Here is a 20,031-nt window from a genome sequence, read left to right as displayed (position 1 = left end):
ATCAATGTCACACACTCCCCCAGTCAAAAGATCTGGGCCCAAATCCATCGTTTTTTTGCACTCCACACCACCCTGGGTCAGATAATGGCTTTATGCAAATCAGCTCTGACCCTGTTGCCCCATGGGAACAGTCCAGTCCGAACTACAACAGCCATATCTTTCCCAGACCGGAATCAAGCATCCGAGGGCCGGACCGGTTTCGAGGTAACACCTCTCTTCAGCCCGGCTAGCTTGACTCCAAGTGGTGTGGAGTGCCTGGGACCCACGTCTGGGCATCCCCAGCGCACTTAGGGCGACAATTGCATAAAACAACAAGTGATGGACTGAATGTGGATCAATGTCACACACTCCCCCAGTCAAAAGATCTGGGCCCAAATCCATCGTTTTTTTGCACTCCACACCACCCTGGGTCAGATAATGGCTTTATGCAAATCAGCTCTGACCCTGTTGCCCCATGGGAACAGTCCAGTCCGAACTACAACAGCCATATCTTTCCCAGACCGGAATCAAGCATCCGAGGACCGGACCGGTTTCGAGGTAACACCTCTCTTCAGCCCGGCTAGCTTGACTCCAAGTGGTGTGGAGTGCCTGGGACCCACGTCTGGGCATCCCCAGCGCACTTAGGGCGGCAATTGCAAAAAACAACAAGTGATGGACTGAATGTGGATCAATGTCACACACTCCCCCAGTCAAAAGATCTGGGCCCAAATCCATCGTTTTTTTGCACTCCACACCACCCTGGGTCAGATAATGGCTTTATGCAAATCAGCTCTGACCCTGTTGCCCCATGGGAACAGTCCAGTCCGAACTACAACAGCCATATCTTTCCCAGACCGGAATCAAGCATCTTTATACTGAAAGTGTAATCTAGAATCTCTTCAGCACACTTGTCTATATGAACAATGAACATGTCTCATTAAATGACACTAGATCCCTTTTAGATCTTCATTGCAAAACACATGCATTTTCAACTTGCCTATTGTAAACTGTGGTGGCTGTGCTTTAGACCTTCTTATAGTTTTCTGTTTGTACAGTTTTATTGTGCATAATTTTGTGATTTTCTTGAAACATCGAACACAGTTTTCTTCTCTCTCTCTCTCTCTCTCTCTCTCTCTCTCTCTCCCTCAAATACCAATAGATTTTTGTGATGAACTCTACATTTCACTTATTTAGTGTTTTTTTCCTTAATCCAACAGGTGAAATAAATGCAGGGTTGAATGAAAAAGGTGACGCCATTAAACATCACTTGTGTAGGAGGTGATTTATAAACAGTATACCTCAAAATCTGTTCCTGTGCAGGCTAATGCCTCTCCAAAGTCTTTTTCTACAGCAAAAAACCCAAACTGTCCAATGACGTCTGTACTTTGCTCTTAGGCATCAGCTGATATATATTGAAGATATAACACACTGACATACCGAAGCAAGTCTGATGAGGTGCTCATTACGAAGGAAGAGCTTCCCTAGTATCAGAAAGAACACACATGAGAGAAACTGTAGAAGTATCTAGAATGTGACAAAACATTTATTAGGCGGAGAAAGAGAGAGTGCGACATCAGAAACTTCATACTGGAGAAAAAAGACATATCGATGGACTGACTGTGAAAAAGTGTGCTTTGCAATGAAAGACCTGATGCTGCATCAGACTATCCACATACAGAAGAAAACATATCAATGTATTGAATGTACTAAAGTGTTCGGATGGAAGCAAAACCTAAAGCTGCATCAACAAATCCCCACTGGGGAAAACCGTATGAATGTTCAGAATGCAACAAGACATTTATTACCAATGGAAACCTAAGAAAACATCAGAAGATCCACACTGGAGAGAAACCATATGAATGCACTGAATGTGACAAAGCATTTTTAACTAATGCAAAGCTAAAACAGCATCAGAAAATCCACACTGGTGAAAAACTTTATGAATGTACAGAATGTGGCAAAGCATTTATAGCAAATGGAGATTTAAAGCGACATCAGAAAATCCACACCAGGGAGAAATCATATAAATGTACAGAATGTGACAATGCATTTATAACATATAGAGATTTAAAGCGACATCAAAAAATCCACATTGGGGAAAAACCATATAAATGTACAGAATGTAATAAAGTGTTCCAAAGGAAGAAAAATCTAAAGCAGCATCAACAAATCCATACTGGTGAGAAACCGTATGAATGTACAGAATGTAACAGGGGATTTATTACCAGTGGAGACCTAATGAAACATCAGAAAGTCCACACTGGGGAGAAACCATATGAATGCACTGAATGTGACAAAGCATTTATAACAAACGGAGACCTAAAACGGCATCAGAAAATCCACACTGGTGAGAAACCTTATCAATGTACAGAGTGTGACAAAGCATTTATAAGAAATGGAGAACTAAAGCAACATCGGAGAATCCACACTGGGGAGAAACCATTTCACTGTACTGAATGTGACAAAGCATTTATAACAAATAGAGAGCTGAAACAACATCAGAATAGCCACACTGGGGAGAAGCCATATCAGTGTACAGAATGTGACAAGGCATTTATTGTAAGGCAAAATTTAGTTCGACATTGGAAAGTTCACACGGGAGAAAAACCATATCAATGTATTGAATGTCACAGAGCATTTCTAACAAATGGAGAGCTAAAGCAACATCAGAATATCCACACTGGGAAGAAGCCATATCAATGTACAGAGTGTGACAAAGCATTCATAACAAATAGAGAGCTGAAGAACCATCATAAGATCCACACTGGGGATAAACCATATAAATGTTCTGAATGTGCAAAGCATTTATAACAAATGGAGACCTTAAGCAACATCAAAAAGTCCACACCGGGGAGAAACCCTATGAATGCATAGAATGCAACAAGGCATTTATTACAGGGCAAAGGTTAATACGACATCAGAGAGTCCACATTGGGGAGAGACCATATCAATGTACAGAGTGTGACAAAGCATTTATAACAAATGGAGAGCTAAAGCAACATCAGAAAATTCATACTGGGGAGAAACCATATCAATGTTCAGAATGTGACAAGGCATTTCTCAAAAAGTCACATCTAATGAAACATCAGATAATCCACTCTGGTGAGAAACCATATAAATGTACAGAGTGTGACAAAGCATTTATAACAAATACAGTGCTAAAGCAACATCAGAGAATCCACACTGGGGAGAAACCATTTCAATGTACAGAATGTGACAAAGCATTTATAAGAAATAGAGAGCTGATGCAACATCTAAAAGTCCATACTGGAGAGAGACCATTCAACTGCACTGAATGTGACAAGGGATTTATTAGAAAGTCACGTCTAAAACAACATGAGAAAGTCCACTCTGGGGCGAAACTGTATAAATGTAATTCATGTGACAAGGCATCTATTACAAATAGAAATGTAACGCAACATCAGAAATTCCACAAAACATATGAATGTACAGAAAGTGACAGGATATTTATTGCAAATTAAGGTTTAAAAATATATCAGCAAGTTCACACAGGAGAGAAATCAGATACATTTACAGAATGTGGCAAAGCATTTAAAACAAATGGAGAGGTAAAGAAACATCAGAAAGTCCACACTGGGGAGAAACAATATGAATGTACCGAAGGTGACAGATGTATTACAAAGCACAATTTAATACAATATCAGAAAGTATGTACAGGAGAGAGACAGTTCTCACTGTAATAAATGTCACAAAGCATTCATGGCAAATGAAGAGCTGAAGCAACATCAGAAAATCCATGTGGAGAGAAATCCTATGGATGTACAGAACGTAATAAAGTCTTCTGCAGGAAGAATAAGGTAATGCAGCATCAACAAATCTACCGTAGGGAGAAACCTTATTAATGTACAGAATGCAACAAGGGATGTATTACTAAACAAAATTTAATAGGAAATCAAAATGTTCACACAGGCGAGAAACTATATAAATGTTTTGAATGTGACAATGTATTCATAAAAAATGGAGAGCTAATGCAACATCAAATATCTACACTGAAAATAGTACTGAATGTGGCAGGGCATGTATTAGCAATGGAGAGTTAAAACAACATCAAAGTCACCATTTTTTTAAATTATATTTTTATTGAGAGTTCATAGACTTAATAACATACAATATTATCATTATCAGATACATATTCCAAAATATTGAGAGATGAAGGGATTACTTAGACTCCAAAATACAAACTATTACAATCTTATAAATGAACGATTCAAAAAACACAGTAGTGCAATCGTAAAACATCCATAATACAGAGAAAGATCTTAGTAAGTTAAAGTGCAAAGTGCTAAATCAGGGCATATATTTACAAATATGTTCTATCTTTTTATACCAAATGAGAGAAAAAATAAAAACAATTTAAGTTAAAGTGCGAAGTGCTAAATCCGACCAGATACCTATACATATATGTTATTCTTTTAAATCCACAACAAGATGGTATCTTATGTTTCAAACACACTCCAATATTTCTCATACTTTCCTATTGCTCCTGATCTTATTGCATATTTCTTTTCAAATTCCTGTATTGGAACAATTCTGCCTTCCACGCATTAAAAGGTAGGTACCTTCTCTGACCTCCACAATTGCAGAATTAAAGATCTTGCTATTAAAGCCGCAATAAACAAGCCTTCCTCGTGTGTAGAGGTAGCCGGAGAGCAGCCAAAGGCTGCCGTAGATTTATCAAATGAGATAAGGGGATCAATTATAAATTTAAGATATTTCTCGATCTCCACCCAGAAGCTCTGGATATTTGGGCACTTCCAAATGATATGCGACCAGGTTCCTTTGTCTGCACAGCGAAAACATTTGTCTTCTGTTTGCGGATATATATTGTGAAGAAAAGAGGGTGTTCTATATATCAACCATTTCGAATAGTATTACATGCGTTTGAAGTTTGCCTCTCTGAAAACAACTGCATTGAGTTTATTCCAGGTTGGTTTAAGAATCTGCATAAAGTTACCATTGAGGAAAATCTGTATGAATGTACAGAATGTGATGAAGTGTTCTTAATTAGGTAACTCTATTTTCATTTGCCTTCTTTCTTGTTGATGCATAGCCAGACAGACTTTTGTGTGTGTAGTAATTCTCTAGTGGGATCAGTACCCTCTGGCTTTCGCAAATCCCCCTTTGAACCCAAGTATGTTTCTGATTTAATAGAAGGGCACAGCACAGTCAGTGTACCATCAGAAAGTCCACACATTGTTGATACCATATCAGTGCACTTACTGTGCCAAGCCATTTTCTAAAAAAAGCTAGTTAAGACGACATCAGAAAGTTCACACAGGAAATAAATTATACGAATGAATGAACTGAATGTAACAAAGCATTTATTTACAACGGCTTACCTAGTGTATCACACAGGGTAGAAAGACATGACATGAACAACCATATCACAACAACTGTGTCCATGCATTTGTCAAAAAAGAAAGACCTAATGCAATATCAAACAGTCCACCCTCGGAAGAAACCATATAAATATACTGAAGTGACAATCCATTTTTTGGCAGGGCACAGCTAATACAATAACTGTACTTCAACACCGAGGAGAAAGTTGTGATGGTGGAGAATGCTTATCACTGCACTCACTGTGGCAAGGCATCCTTTACAAAGGCAAAACTAATGCAACATCAGAAAGTCATTACTAGTGGGACACCTGTCCTCCACTCAGGAGCGACACCGTAGGAATATAACGAATGTGACAAAGCAATTATTACAAAGGGACTATTAACGCAACATCTCAAAATCCACACTGGAAAGGTACTAAAGCAATAAATGAAAGCAGGTGCTGATCCAAGAGTCCATATTGGAAGAAACAACGTTTTGTTGCAAAGCGCTTTTCACAAGAGGAAACTAATGTGTCATCATGCATTCAAGGGAGAAACTCTGTCTTCAGTATGACAAGGCCCTCATTACAAAGGAATAGCTAACTCTTGATCAGAAATTATACACGGCTGGAGAAGCCATTTGAGTATTATAAACGTGAAAGAACATTTGCTACCAAATGCTCTCTGATGATTCAGCAAAAAGGCCACCCGGGTTTAAGATGTACTGATTGTGAAGTCTTTCATTTGAAACAGTCATCTGTTGCTTTATCAAAGAATCCCCACCTGCTCACTGTTATAGAAGGACACAATACATGAACAAAATAAGGAACAAAGGAACAGAAACAGTGGAATGCATCGTAAGCGCAGAAGGATTAGTCTAGAAAAGGTCCCAACTCATCCCTTTCCCACAAAGGTGACAATATGCAGACTCCAGCAAGCATCAAACTTCGACAGAATGCAAATGTTACAGAAATCAATACATTGATGCATTTCCCTGTTCCCAGCCTACTCTGGTATTAGGACTGTTTTGGCTACCTAGTGCTAAGACCTGGCTCTGCCTATTTACTCATGTGAGATTTGATTAGTAGGGCCATCTAGGGTTCTTATCCACAGTTACAGGAGTATTTGTGGTAATAACTTTCAGAGTTTGTTATTTAGTATCTTATGTTCATGCTGTTTATCATTATCGTTTATCGTTGACATTTGTTTGTTTCATTAACACTGCTGCCCGGGAGAGGACAAGTGGAGTTTTCTGGTCAGATAGAAGTCAGATGCCACTGGCCTTAGAGGTTTGCAGCCCCCGGAGGACGTGTGGATCAGGTTTATGATTTTATGTGGGAAAAGAGCTGCCATTATTTGTACAGACATTACAGGGCCGTTTTCTGGACAACCTGTGAATATGAGGCCTCTACTTAGAGCAGTGCTTACAATCTCCTATGTCACGTGTAGGCAACAATTGTATTCTTTCTACTTCTGTACAGCGTATTTTTTTAAAATGCTCATCTGTAATAAAATTTACATCTGCTGAAAGTACCTACTGCAATCCTGGTGTTTTACCACTAAACTTTCTCACACTGTAGAGGGTACATAGGTATTTACGTTTCTAAAGCGCTCTAATGTCCATTGAGTTTATGCCCGTGCCATATGAAAAAACAAATAAATAAATCTGTTTTCCTGAATAGGGGAAGACAAAGCAAAGGTCTCATCTCTCCAAGAGCCTTGTCCCAAAAGGATAAGCTTCACGGCCACCATTGGGGAAAAATGGGAGAGGGTTTATGAGGAGAATCAAATGGATGATTTATGTTTAGAGGCCATGGAGAGGGACTGGAGATGTCAGCAATGTGTACCCAACCCTTAGTCACATAACATGTGAGCACCTAGTCAATAAACACCCTTAGTTTCTTCCAATGTGAGTAAATGGCCTAGTACCCCCCTCAGTGTCTTCCAATGAAGTGAATGTGAAAGAAATTCATTAAATCCTGATCTTGTCTTTAATTAATTGTTTAATTTTATTTAGAGGTTTTTATAAAGCACAAACATGACCCAGAAGAATCAGAGCCCTGTACATAGGAAAAGATCGTCTTGGTTACATATATAAACACAATAGCTCTTTCAACCCAACGCAAAAGAGACATTGTATCAATTTTAGCAGCTCTATGCCCACATGCTTGGATTGAGGTGGTCTACAACATCACTACTGGTTGTGGTGACTGGACGAGACATACAGTAATGTGTGCTATTTACAAAGCTGGCTTATGGTCACTAAGCAGTTTGACAAAGACCTGGTTTCTGTTCCAGAGCCAAATATAATAAACTGTCATAACAAATGCAACGGAGCAGTACTACACTCCCGTCTGACCTGGTCTCCGGCTGGGCTCCCACCTAGCAACAATAATAAAAAAGTATAATATTACTGAACCGTATGGGCCTATATGGTGACCGAAGAGCCACTGTGGGAAGATTTCGAACATGAACCCTTAGTCTTCTAATGGACAGAAGCGGAAGTTGATAGGTTGTTGTTTCACCATCTTAAAGACTTTGATACTTGGATAGAGACTCAAAAAAACTGGAAACTTCTCTTCACTTGTTTATGAAAGGTGAACCGTTGTTAATTCCACAGTAAACAAGGCTTGCTCTCGTGCTTAAAGATTATAAAAGTGGGAAGAAACTGTAAACAGTGGGTGAGCTAGAAAAGGTCCCCACTCGCCTACAATTTCCAACTTCTAATCCTCAAATAACCACTTACAGTCTCAAGACTGGTTTCTAACACTACTGTTATATCTAACACTGCGGAGCATCACATGAGTCTGGGCAACAATGTGATTGATGCCAGTTTAGGCACCCCAAGACTAGACTGTAATGTTCTGCTAAGGTTACTCATGCAATGCAGTTAGGGGTTTGTTGGGTGGGCTCTTTGGATGACTATTACTAGAACAAAGGTGGCACTGAGTTTTGATGGCAGAAATCAGGAGCTCAAAACTGCAGACACAACACATAAGCGTGGGGCAAGCCCTGGATGTAAAATTAGGCTGCTCGCCTATAATGGGAGAGGGGTGAATGACCACCACAAGGCCTGATTGGTGACTGCATTCCTCAATAGGCCTAAGGTGGCTGTTGCTTTTGTTTAGGAGATGCATGCTGCTTCTGTTAATAATTTTTTCAAAATCTGGAGCCCGTCCCTCTATTTCTATTCCTCAGTCATCAGTGAAGTATCCCTATTGGTTAAACCAGGCTTAAGGTTCAGGCCTCTGTGATGCAGAGGGCCGGTGCGTGGATGGGTTGGGCATACATTACATTGATCAATACATATGGACCGAACTTTGATGATCCTGCTTTTTTTTTCTTTCACTAAAGTTAGAAACAAGCTTGTGACCTCTTTCCCTCACTTTGTAATATGTGGAGAATATTTTAATGCTGCAAGCTGATTAGGATAGCTTTGACAGCCTGTCCAACTGAATCACCCAGGCACAGGAAGATCTATGGGATAATATGCAACAGTTCAAACTGCTAGACTTGTACCATGATGAATGCCTCAATTCCATAGTGCAAACATTCCATTCTATGGTACATGGAAAATGTTCCAGGATCGATTACTGGTAAGAATCTAGTGATGGGATGGACTGGATTAAAACTATAACACTTTTACAAAGAACTCTGATCATTCTCCAGTGCTGACGGCTTTGACCATTGCAAGGTAGGTGGGGGATACGCTACCCTCAACCATGTGAGAAGCCATTGTGAATACATTACTAAAACCTGATAAGCCACTGCACATCATCCCCCCATTGTCACAAAAACTCGACAATAAAATACTAGTTAAAATTATTGCTAACAGGTTACTTTCCTTTTGGCCTTGCCTGGTGCTGCCAGAACAGTCAGGTTTCATTCTGGGGTGCTCAAATGCACATAACCTGAGCACACTTGTTGCGGTTGCATACCAAATCAACTCCGATATTGAGGCAGTCGCAGTGTTTTTAGACACAGCCAAGGCTTTTGATTCCATAGACTGACTCTTTTTACTCACACTGGCAACATCAGAGCGCCGTCCTGGCCCAGAGCACACACAGCTTAGCTCCCACCCGAGCTCCAGACCTCCCACAGACTGGAGAACACACATTCAGACGCTGGAAAGTGCAGCCTCACAAAGGGAAAAAAAAACACTGCTTACCTGAGCAGTGCACGAAGGAGACGTAATGGCCACCATACTGCCCAGTGAGCTATTCCTAGTAGCGGGAGCCCCGTCAGCACAAGTTCCTAGATGGAATGAATGGGTAGAGAGACTTCTTCTATTCCTTGAAGCCACCAAGGTAGCCAACGATCAGAGGAGAGCCATGCTCCTACACCTAGGGAGAAAGGACATGTATAAGATCTCCAAGTCCATCACTGAAGCAGCCCCAAGGCACGTCGTACACTTATAACCGCTCTCTCAGCACACTTCGAGCCCATGGCAAATCAAGACTATGAACGCTTTGTGTTTCGTCAGGCACGTCGACACTCCGATGAGTCCATTGACGCTTTCCTTGTTCACTTCAAAGACTTAGCAATCACCTGTGGGTTTCACGATGAAACGGAAGAGATATGAGGACAAATCATCCAAGGGTGTGCCTCTGCCAAGTTCCGAGAGAGAATACTGGAAGAGTCCGGAAAACTACTGGCAGACATTCTGATGGTAGGTCGGACTAAGGAGCTGTCACGAGCCAGAGCTGCCCAAATGGAGGTGGCTCTACAGGTTCCAGTGAAGACGGAACCAGTCAACGCCGTCATGACAAGGCCCATGACCAAACCAAGCCGGAAGGACAACGTGAAAACCCGGATGTACGGATATTGCGGAGGAAACCCTCACGGTTCCACGGAATGACCAGCGCACAGGAAGAGATGCACGGATGCGGCAAGCCAAACCACTTTGTGCGAGTATGCCGATCCCAAAGTTATCGTGCCACGGCCCACAGTAAACATGAGCTCCGAAGTCAGGAGTGAGAACAGTGAAATGGATGATGATGAAGCAGAAGAGCACACTGTCCATTTGGTGTTCACCATAAGCAGCACTGCCCAATCCTCGCATCGACTCCCACAATGGCAAGTACGATTTGGAGAACAAGACACCTCCGCCGTCATTGACACCGGAGCGACCCTTAACATCATGTCAGCAGAAGCGTATGAGAAGCTGAAGCAAGATCCACCCTTGAACGCTGCAAACATTAAAGTATTTGCATATGGCCTAGATCAGCCACTGGTAATGTGAGGAAAATTCAGAACCCCTCTCATTTGGCTCTCGCCCCATAGTGTCACAGATCTACATTGCGGAGGAAGGACTAAAGGGGAAGGAAATACATCTGCACATAGACCCCACCGTGCAGACCGTAGCTCTGTGACACCGGTGCATTGCTTTTCATCTTTGCTTTGGTCAAAAAGGAGATGGCCAAGTTGGAAGCCACCAGAATAATCGACAAGGACTCTCTACCTCCCACCTCCCTCTTCTCTCTCGCTCTCCTTTAGTTCTTTCTCTCATCTGTCTCTCTTTCTCTCTCTCCTTTGGTACTTCCCCTCTCTGTTTCTCTCACTCTCGCACTACCTCCCACTCCCCCTCTTTGTTACTTCCTCTCTCTCCTATGTCTCTCTCTGTCAGACACAGGGACACAACAGATGAAAAACTTTGTTAAGGACAATAGGTAGCCCATATTCCCGAACCACTGATCCTTATCGCTGTACAGGACCAGGACCCGCCTGTCAGACGTTACACCCAAGTCTGCTGTACTTCGAAGGGATGTCGGAGTGCAACTTGGTTGCTCAGAAGGAAAGCTACTGCCCAGATACCGTTCCTGACCTAGTCAGAAACGGTCGCTCCACCCGCTCCTTGGCCTTCCTTGTGCCTCCTTGGCCTTTCCTTGTGCCGATCTCGCCTGCAATCGCCAGCCTGGTATCGTATTGCCTTACTGTATTCCTGATTGTGCCCCAATAGAGCGTGGGATCGTATTGCCTTACTGTATTCCTGATTGTGCCGCATTAGAGCCTGGTATCGTATTGCCTTACTGTATTGCCTTACTTGTATCCCCGATCTCGCCTGCATTGTTTTTGTGCTCTTAACCCTCCCCGCTCCCTGACGCTGCTCCCCCGCGGCCCCACCCCCGTTCCCTCGAGCATCCCCGGACCTCGCCACCCCGTTCCCGCCTCCCAGCTGCTCCTCCCTCCCACTGATAAACAAAAAGGAAGTCCCGCGACGTGAAGAGCTGTGACCGTCCTGACCTAGTCAGAAACGATCGCTCCACCCGCTCCTTGGCCTTCCTTGTACCTCCTTGGCCTTTCCTTGTGCCGATCTCGCCTGAAATCACCAGCCTGGTATCGTATTGCCTTACTGTATTCCTGATTGTGCCCCAATAGAGCCTGGTATCGTATTGCCTTACTGTATTCCTGATTGTGCCCCATTAGACCCTGGTATCGTATTGCCTTACTGTATTGCCTTACTTGTGGTCCCGATCTCGACTGCATTGTTTTTGTGCTCTTAACCCTCCCCGCTCCCTGCCGCTGCTCCCCCGCGGCCCCACCCCCGTTCCCTCGAGCATCCCCGGACCTCGCCACCCCGCTCCCGCCTCCCAGCTGCTCCTCCCTCGCTCCCCCCCCTCCACTCTCCACTTATGGCAGAGTCGCATACGCGCAGCGTTCACGCGCAGCGGGCGCGCCCTAAGCGCGCTGAACGCGCACCAAAGGATAAACCCACCTATGCCCGTCCGCGCCTGGACCACACCCAGCGCCAGACCCCCTGGACCCCGCAAAGGCCATCCCGCCCGCCGAACTTACGACGCCGCAACCCTTACCGCACTCAACACCGGCCGCCTCCGCAACTGCCACCGAGCCGCCCCAGGAAGCACCCAGGGACCCTTCAGCTGCCAATCCTGCAAGTTCTGCTGCATCAGGACCCACATTACAACCACAAACGCCAAACAGAGCTCCAACAACAACCACCTGAAGTGCATCCTGCTCAACACCCGCTCGGTCCACAAACACGCCATTGAACTATGGAACCTACTCGACACCACATCGCCGGACGTCGCCTTTCTCACGGAAACCTGGATGAACGCCTCATCAGCACCCGACATCGCCATAGCCATCCCGGACGGATACAAGATCATCCGAAGGGACCGCATCAACCAAACAGGAGGAGGTATCCCCATCGTCCACAAGAACACCTTCCGCATCTCGACCAACTCCGACGACACCCCCATAGCCACCGAACACCTCCACTTCCAGATACATACCGACCCCAATACCACACTCAGAGGCACCCTCATTTACAGACCCCCAGGACCCCGCACACAATTCAGCGAAGACATCGCTGACTTTTTCAGCTCACACGCCCTCCCCTCCGATGACTACATTCTCGGGGAGCGCATTGGTACTTGCCGGTTTGGCGCTGGGGAGCCCGGGTGAAGGGTTGCTGCCTTTTCCGACTTGCTGGGGTTGCTGCCTGCCTGCCTCCCGCTGCCCGCTCCCACTTGCATCCGGGGAAGCTTTGGCCGCCGTGTGGAGTGCAGGTCAGGGAACTGCAATCCCGAGCAGCCCAGGGAACCTCGTGACTGCATTGTAGCGCCAGGAGGCGCATAAACCTTACGACAGCCCTGCAGAGCGGGGGGAGCGCATTGGTACTTGCCGGTTTGGCGCTGGGGAGCCCAGGTGAAGGGTTGCTGTCTTTTCCGACTTGCTGGGGTTGCTGCCTGCCTGCCTCCCGCTGCCCGCTCCCACTTGCATCTGGGGAAGCTGTGGCCGCCGTGTGGAGTGCAGGTCACGGAACTGCAATCCCCAGCAGCCCAGGGAACCACGTGACCGTATTGTAGCGCCAGGAGGCGCATAAACCTTACGACAGCCCTGCAGAGCGGGGGGAGCGCATTGGTACTTGCCGGTTTGGCGCCGGGGAGCCCGGGTGAAGGGTTGCTGCCTTTTCCGACTTGCTGGGGTTGCTGCCTGCCTGCCTCCCTCCCGCTGCCCGCTCCCACTTGCATCTGGGGAAGCTTTGGCCGCCGTGTGGAGTGCAGGTCAGGCAACTGCAATCCACAGCAGCCCAGGGAACCACGTGACCGCATTGTAGCGCCAGGAGGCGCATAAACCTTACGACAGCCCTGCAGAGCGGGGGGAGCGCATTGGTAATTGCCGGTTTGGCGCTGGGGAGCCCGGGTGAAGGGTTGCTGCCTTTTCCGACTTGCTGGGGTTGCTGCCTGCCTGCCTCCCGCTGCCCGCTCCCACTTGCATCTGGGGAAGCTGTGGCCGCTGTGTGGAGTGCAGGTCAGGGAACTGCAATCCCCAGCAGCCCAGGGAACCACGTGACCGCATTGTAGCGCCAGGAGGTCCATAAACGTTACGACAGCCCTGCAGAGCGGGGGGAGCGCATTGGTACTTGCCGGTTTGGCGCTGGGGAGACCGGGTGAAGGGTTGCTGCCTTTTCTGACTTGCTGGGGTTGCTGCCTGCCTGCCTCCCGCTGCCCGCTCCCACTTGCATCTGGTCAAGCTGTGGCCGCCGTGTAGAGTGCAGGTCAGGGAAATGCAATCCCCAGCAGCCCAGGGAACCACGTGACCGCATTGTAGCGCCAGGAGGCGCATAAACCTTACGACAGCCCTGCAGAGCGGGGGGAGCGCATTGGTACTTGCCGGTTTGGCGCTGGGGAGACCGGGTGAAGGGTTGCTGCCTTTTCCGACTTGCTGGGGTTGCTGCCTGCCTGCCTCCCGCTGCCCGCTCCCACTTGCATCTGGGGAAGCTGTGGCCGCCGTGTGGAGTGCAGGTCAGGGAACTGCAATCCCCAGCAGCCCAGGGAACCACGTGACCGCATTGTAGCGCCAGGAGGCGCATAAACCTTACGACAGCCCTGCAGAGCAGGGGTAGCGCATTGGTACTTGCCGGTTTGGCGCCCGGGGGGCCCGGGTGAAGGGTTGCTGCCTTTTCCGACTTGCTGGGGTTGCTGCCTGCCTGCCTCCCGCTGCCCGCTCCCACTTGCATCTGGGAAAGCTTTGGCCGCCGTGTGGAGTGCAGGTCAGGGAACTGCAATCCCCAGCAGCCCAGGGAACCACGTGACCGCATTGTAGCGCCAGGAGACGCATAAACCTTACGACAGCCCTGCAGAGCGGGGGGATCGAATTGGTACTTGCCGGTTTGGCGCTGGGGTGCCCGGGTGAAGGGTTGCTGCCTTTTCCGACTTGCTGGGGTTGCTGCCTGCCTGCCTCCCGCTGCCCGCTCCGACTTGCATCTGGGGAAGCTTTGGCCGCCGTGTGGAGTGCAGGTCAGGGAACTGCAATCCCCAGCAGCCCAGGGAACCACGTGACCGCATTGTAGCACCAGGAGGCGCATAAACCTTACGACAGCCCTCCCTCGTGGGACGTGAGCGGGACGCCGGGCGAAGCCCGGGCAAAGGGCGGGCCCTCTGTGGCCCTCAGAGGCAAGAATAGGACGGGACGGGCCACCCCTCTTGGCATCAGAACATGAGGTGGTAATGAGACTCGGACTTTCTCATTTACAGACCTCCCCAACGGTCATTTTGGTTTTGTGAACTCTGTTATTACCAGATCCTGTTGCAGTTTTGGTACTCACTGTCTTTAAATTTAGCTACAATATGATTCGCCAGGGGACTATCAAAAATGCCATCCCCCAGAAGGATTCGGTGAATGGGACACTTGACCATTACCTAAGTAGGACAATATTGTCCATATCCCATGAAATAGAGAGTTTAGAACTATCCCCGTCCATAGACAGTACACTTAACAAGCGATCTCCCTTACAGGTAGTCAACACAGCACAAAATCTATCTCTACTGGAGGAACTAAATAATATATGTAAAAGAAAGTATGCTTTGCTGAAACCAAGAACTAAGCAAACTGGCGCATTTCACTGCCCCACAGCAAGCACTAATCGCCAGCACAGTACACCATTCCACCAAAATGTTAGTCTCCTAGGTACCGAAAATATATGGTAGGTGGTATTGCACTCAATCCTCAAATTTTAACCATTTGATCGATACGTGTGCTGCACTAGATTGGTGCCTGCTAGAACCAACAATACAATGAATTTGGCCTGGGATCACTAGATCACAAGGACTCCAGTGCGCACTAACTCAATAATATTTTTCAAAGTTTTCAAATTATTACATTTTAATCCATATGCTTTGGTTATTCATCATTTCATTTCAAACACATGTAACATAGTCAAATACAATGTGTGTATACGAAATATACTGTTTACATATCATATCAAACATTTTCCACATGTTTTTATACGCAACACAATTATATGTACAACCCAATGCATTTCGGGGTTATGAACCCCTTCGTCAGGGGCCTATGAAAGGAAAGAAAAGAAAAGGAAACCTCTTTAGTAACGATGCTTAAAGAAGAGTAGTAATTTACTGTGTGAGTTACTATGGCATTTCCTTACCTAAATAACTGGTTGCAAACTCGTTGCGTGATCTGTATAGTTGGGGGAGGATCTAAAGGAATATATGTGATCAAATAAGTATCCATGAATAACGCTGAAAACAGCACAAGATGTCACCTAGTGCTTATATATAGTTACCTTGTGTCCGGTAGTTGAAAGACCACTACCTATAAATAAATCAAAAAATACGGACCTGCCATGAGTAATCCAATAACATGTAGTCATTTAACCACAAGGGGTTATCAGCTAACCACAAGGGTTTATTCACCATGCAATGAGCACAAGGCTCTATGCTCACCTCAAAGTCTGCGCTTCTTATCAGCGATGCTATAGGGATATCTAGCAAGATAAAAATAAGAAGTAGCGAGCATTGAAAACTCTCTTGTACATGTAACCACCCTGTAACTCAATCGAAGATATAGGGCGTTCTTTTACCTGCGAGTCCTTTAGTAGTTCACAGAATCTCGCTTATATTCAGTTCCCTCGTGCACTATAAATAAATAAAGAGCTGCGTTTTAGTGTCCGGTTAGTGAAAACGATAACCATAAAGATTCACGAGGCTCTTCTTGCTCTAGACGCTTACCGGAGGTGTGTAGATAGTAGCGTTTTCTCGGCGTCTTCCCTCACTACTGACATCGAGGACGGAAGTCCCTCGTTTATGCTGACTCTCCCTAAAACGACGGACTAAAGCATTGGCAGATGGCGGCCATGTCTAAATGTGCTGTTTAGCATTTAGTTGCCTGCATTATCTATAGTACCTGCAGGAACTATATACAAATAATACACGGAGTGTTATACTTCCGAGATAAAGCGCAAACGTGAGGGTACACGTATGTAAATCCTATCTAAAGGGATATTCTCAATTGATGCCCTATTGGTTATAAACTATCGGGAGCATATTGAACAGATGACTTTGGGATTATTACAGATAAAAACACTACATGCAGATGATACGCGAAATTCTATCTATTCATTTATATGGCCAATGCAGGTGATAACGAATAAAGTAAAATGAAATTAAAAAGGATGAATGGAAAAGAAAAAAAGGGAGAGTGAAAATGATCAATTAAAGATCAGTTAATCATATACACATTCATTTGTTGTCAAAGTACAATGGGACCAACAATTAGATCATTAATAAAATCACTATACAACCCTATATGTATACCAACTTAATCAAAGTACCACTGTGCAGGTTATGCCCTATGGGAAATTAGCCGCAATATCTGATGTAGACTAAAGGAAACATATCATGTCCAATTTGTCATTAAGCCCATCTGGCATTAGGGTCTGCAATTTACGAATCCAAAAGGCTTCTCTTCTCAGTAAAATTTTTGCATTGTCAATTCCCAAGCGTTGCGGAACTTGTTCGATAATCTGAAAACGAACCTGTGCTATAGTATGGCCTTTTTCAACCCAATGTCTAGCCAATGGTGAAGTCAAATTTTTATTCCGAATTCTACTTTTATGCTCCGACAAGCGTGTTTTCATTTTCCTGTCGGTTTTACCGACATACAATAAGCCACAGGGGCATTTGATGGAGTATACCACATGCTCTGCGCTGCAGTTTGCCGAATGTCGTAGAGTTATTTGTTCTCCTGTTTTTGGATGTGACAATTTATTTCCGCTGATTACGTTGTTGCAGTTCTTACAGTTGAAGCATTTAGTTGTGCCTCTAGGGCTAGCTATTTCCAATTCCATACCATCTGGTCTATTCAACAATTCTCTTATGTTTCTTGACCTTGAATATGCAAAGAGGGGTTTTTGCTCATACAAGTGTTCGAAATCACTTTCCATTTGTAGGATATCCCATCTTCTAAGTATTGAAATTTGAAAACTTTGAAAAATATTATTGAGTTAGTGCGCACTGGAGTCCTTGTGATCTAGTGATCCCAGGCCAAATTCATAGTCTCCTAGGTACCCCCAACTCGCTATCTGCAAATGCCATCACCCTAAATATAGCACTCCCTCAGGATCCCCCGGCAAACAGAAAGCAAAATGGGATTACACATCAGGGAAGCCAGGCAAAACAACTGAAATTGTGCTCAAGCCCCCTTTTCGCCATTTCCACTTCCCCGCCAGCCCCAGTGGTCGCCTCTAATTCAAATTTAAATTTAAATTCACAAAATTCGAATTTTTCTGCACCTTCCAGCGATGAAAAACTATTGGCCCAGATTGAACATATGGTCAAATCCATAATATCCCCAGTGATTGAAAAAATGAACATTCTAGGGGATAGGCTCACGGGATTAGAGGAAACAATCAAGGCCAGTTCGATACTCATAAAAAGCATTACAAAATCTCACCAACCTCAGTCTCTCGCTACCACAAAAGTGCCTAAACCATGTGCACAAAGTACCAATGACCAAATCCTACCAGTAGCCTCATTCACGCTAGTCCCAAATACTCCTAGAGTATCTATTAAACCTACATTAGTACAGTGCACTTCCAACAGAGTAGGATGGAGTAAAGATCCAACATTCCATAAGGGGACAGTTTCTAACCACGGCAATACGCCAAGATCACTTAATCACATTCACCTACCACCGGAGGCTGCCCCATTTGTCTGCGTTCTCTCGGGGGTGCCAGCACTCATAAGTGGAAAAACCGAAAGGCATCAAGATCTACTAAATAAAGTTACCTTTTGGTTAACAAAAAAACCCTGCCCCCCACTATAGATGGGAGAATCATGAGAGTTAGAAGGGTGGGCTGGCTAGGATCCCTCCCAAAAGATATCCCGGGTGATCTGGTTCTAATAAAATTCAGGAACAAACACGTTGTCCCATATCTTCAGACTTGGCAGCCCCAAAAAGGAGATGGCCCGATATCCACCTGGGATCTACATGACTTTTACCCTACTATGTCATGCTTTCGCTCATCAAGACCTATCGCCAAGCACGATCACTGATTGGCGGAAGAGTCCGCGCATTGAGTGGCTGTAACATCTCCACTTTTAACTGTTTTGAACCATTGTATAACAGCTATCCTTGATTTACATACGGAAAAGTTTCAATAGATTCACCTTGCTTGTGATTATTTGTATTAATTAAGGGACAACCAGCTGTAACGGTATTGTTTCAAATGCTAAATCCAATGAAATGAACATAATTAGATAGAAATTTGTATCTAAAGATGGGCTCATATTTTAACTTGTAGATATTTTGTGTTATTGCAATGTATGTTTTATGAATGTTATGCTTTTATGATTTGAAAATTTAAATCAAATAAAGCTGTTACTGACTGACTGACTACATTCTCCTAGGGGACCTCAACTTCCACCTGGAAAACAACAATGAAAACAACACCACCACCCTGCTGGAGAACCTCGCCAATCTTGGACTCAAACAACTGGTGAATACCCCCACCCACTATGCTGAACACACGCTCGACCCAAACTTCTCCTCCAGCAAGCACATCTCCTTCAATCACACCACGGGACTCCACTGGACAGACCACAGCTGCATCCACTTTAGCTTCAGAAAGACCACGATCCACCACCACCCGCAACAAATTCACCACAGAAACTGGAACAAAATCACCACCGACCAGCTCACCACATCTCTGAACCAAAACCCTCCCGCCATATCAACGGACCCAAATCAAGCAGCCATCAATCTCGCACAGTGGATCACCCACTGCGCTAACGAACTAGCACCCTTGAAAAACCATCCCACCAAGCCAGGAAGCAAAAAAGCCTCCTGGTTCATCGACGACCTCAAGAACTCCAAAAAGAACTGCCGCACCCTCGAGAAAGCCTGGCGAAGAAACCCAACCACAGACAACATGACCGCCCTCAAGAACGCCACCCGCAAACACCACCAGCTGATCCGTACCACCAAGAAATCAGCATTCAAGGATCCACTAGACAACAACGCCCACAACAGCAAGGAACTCTTCAGCATTTTCAAAGGGCTCACCAATCCCAGCGCCGGCAACAACGACATCACTCCCTCTCAAGACCTCTGCGACTCTCTAGCCTCGTTCTTCCACAGCAAGATCGCAGACATTCATAACAGCTTCGGCGACCAGTCCACTCCCCTCACCACTGAACCGAAACCCCTCACCACCACTCTTCACGCCTGGACCCCGATCAGCACTGAAGACACCATCCGCTTGATGAGCTCCATCCACTCCGGATCGCCAACCGACCCATGCCCCCATCACATCTTCAACAAGGCCGACTCCGTCATCGCACCTCATCTCCGGGACATCATCAACTGCTCCTTCAACACCGCTACCTTCCTGGAAAGCTGGAAACATGCCGAACTCAGCGCCCTCCTGAAGAAACCCACAGCAGACCCC

The 20,031-nt window shown here is 45.4% G+C and overlaps 1 protein-coding gene across 1 annotated transcript; it reads left to right on the top strand.

Moving 5' to 3' along the window:
• Positions 1–1,698: 1,698 nt before the first annotated feature.
• On the top strand, positions 1,699–3,461 carry LOC144763087 (uncharacterized). The gene is made up of 2 exons (XM_078648385.1): positions 1,699–2,728; positions 2,812–3,461. The coding sequence occupies exons 1-2, from the start codon at positions 1,699–1,701 to the stop codon at positions 3,459–3,461; spliced, it is 1,680 nt and encodes a 559-aa protein (XP_078504511.1).
• The last annotated feature ends 16,570 nt before the right edge of the window (positions 3,462–20,031 follow it).

This window comes from Lissotriton helveticus, chromosome 6, assembly GCF_964261635.1.
Source record: "Lissotriton helveticus chromosome 6, aLisHel1.1, whole genome shotgun sequence".
Taxonomy (NCBI): Eukaryota; Metazoa; Chordata; class Amphibia; order Caudata; family Salamandridae; genus Lissotriton; species Lissotriton helveticus.
The sequence above is the reverse complement of the archived record's forward strand: the minus strand, read 5'-3'. Positions and strand labels throughout refer to the sequence as shown.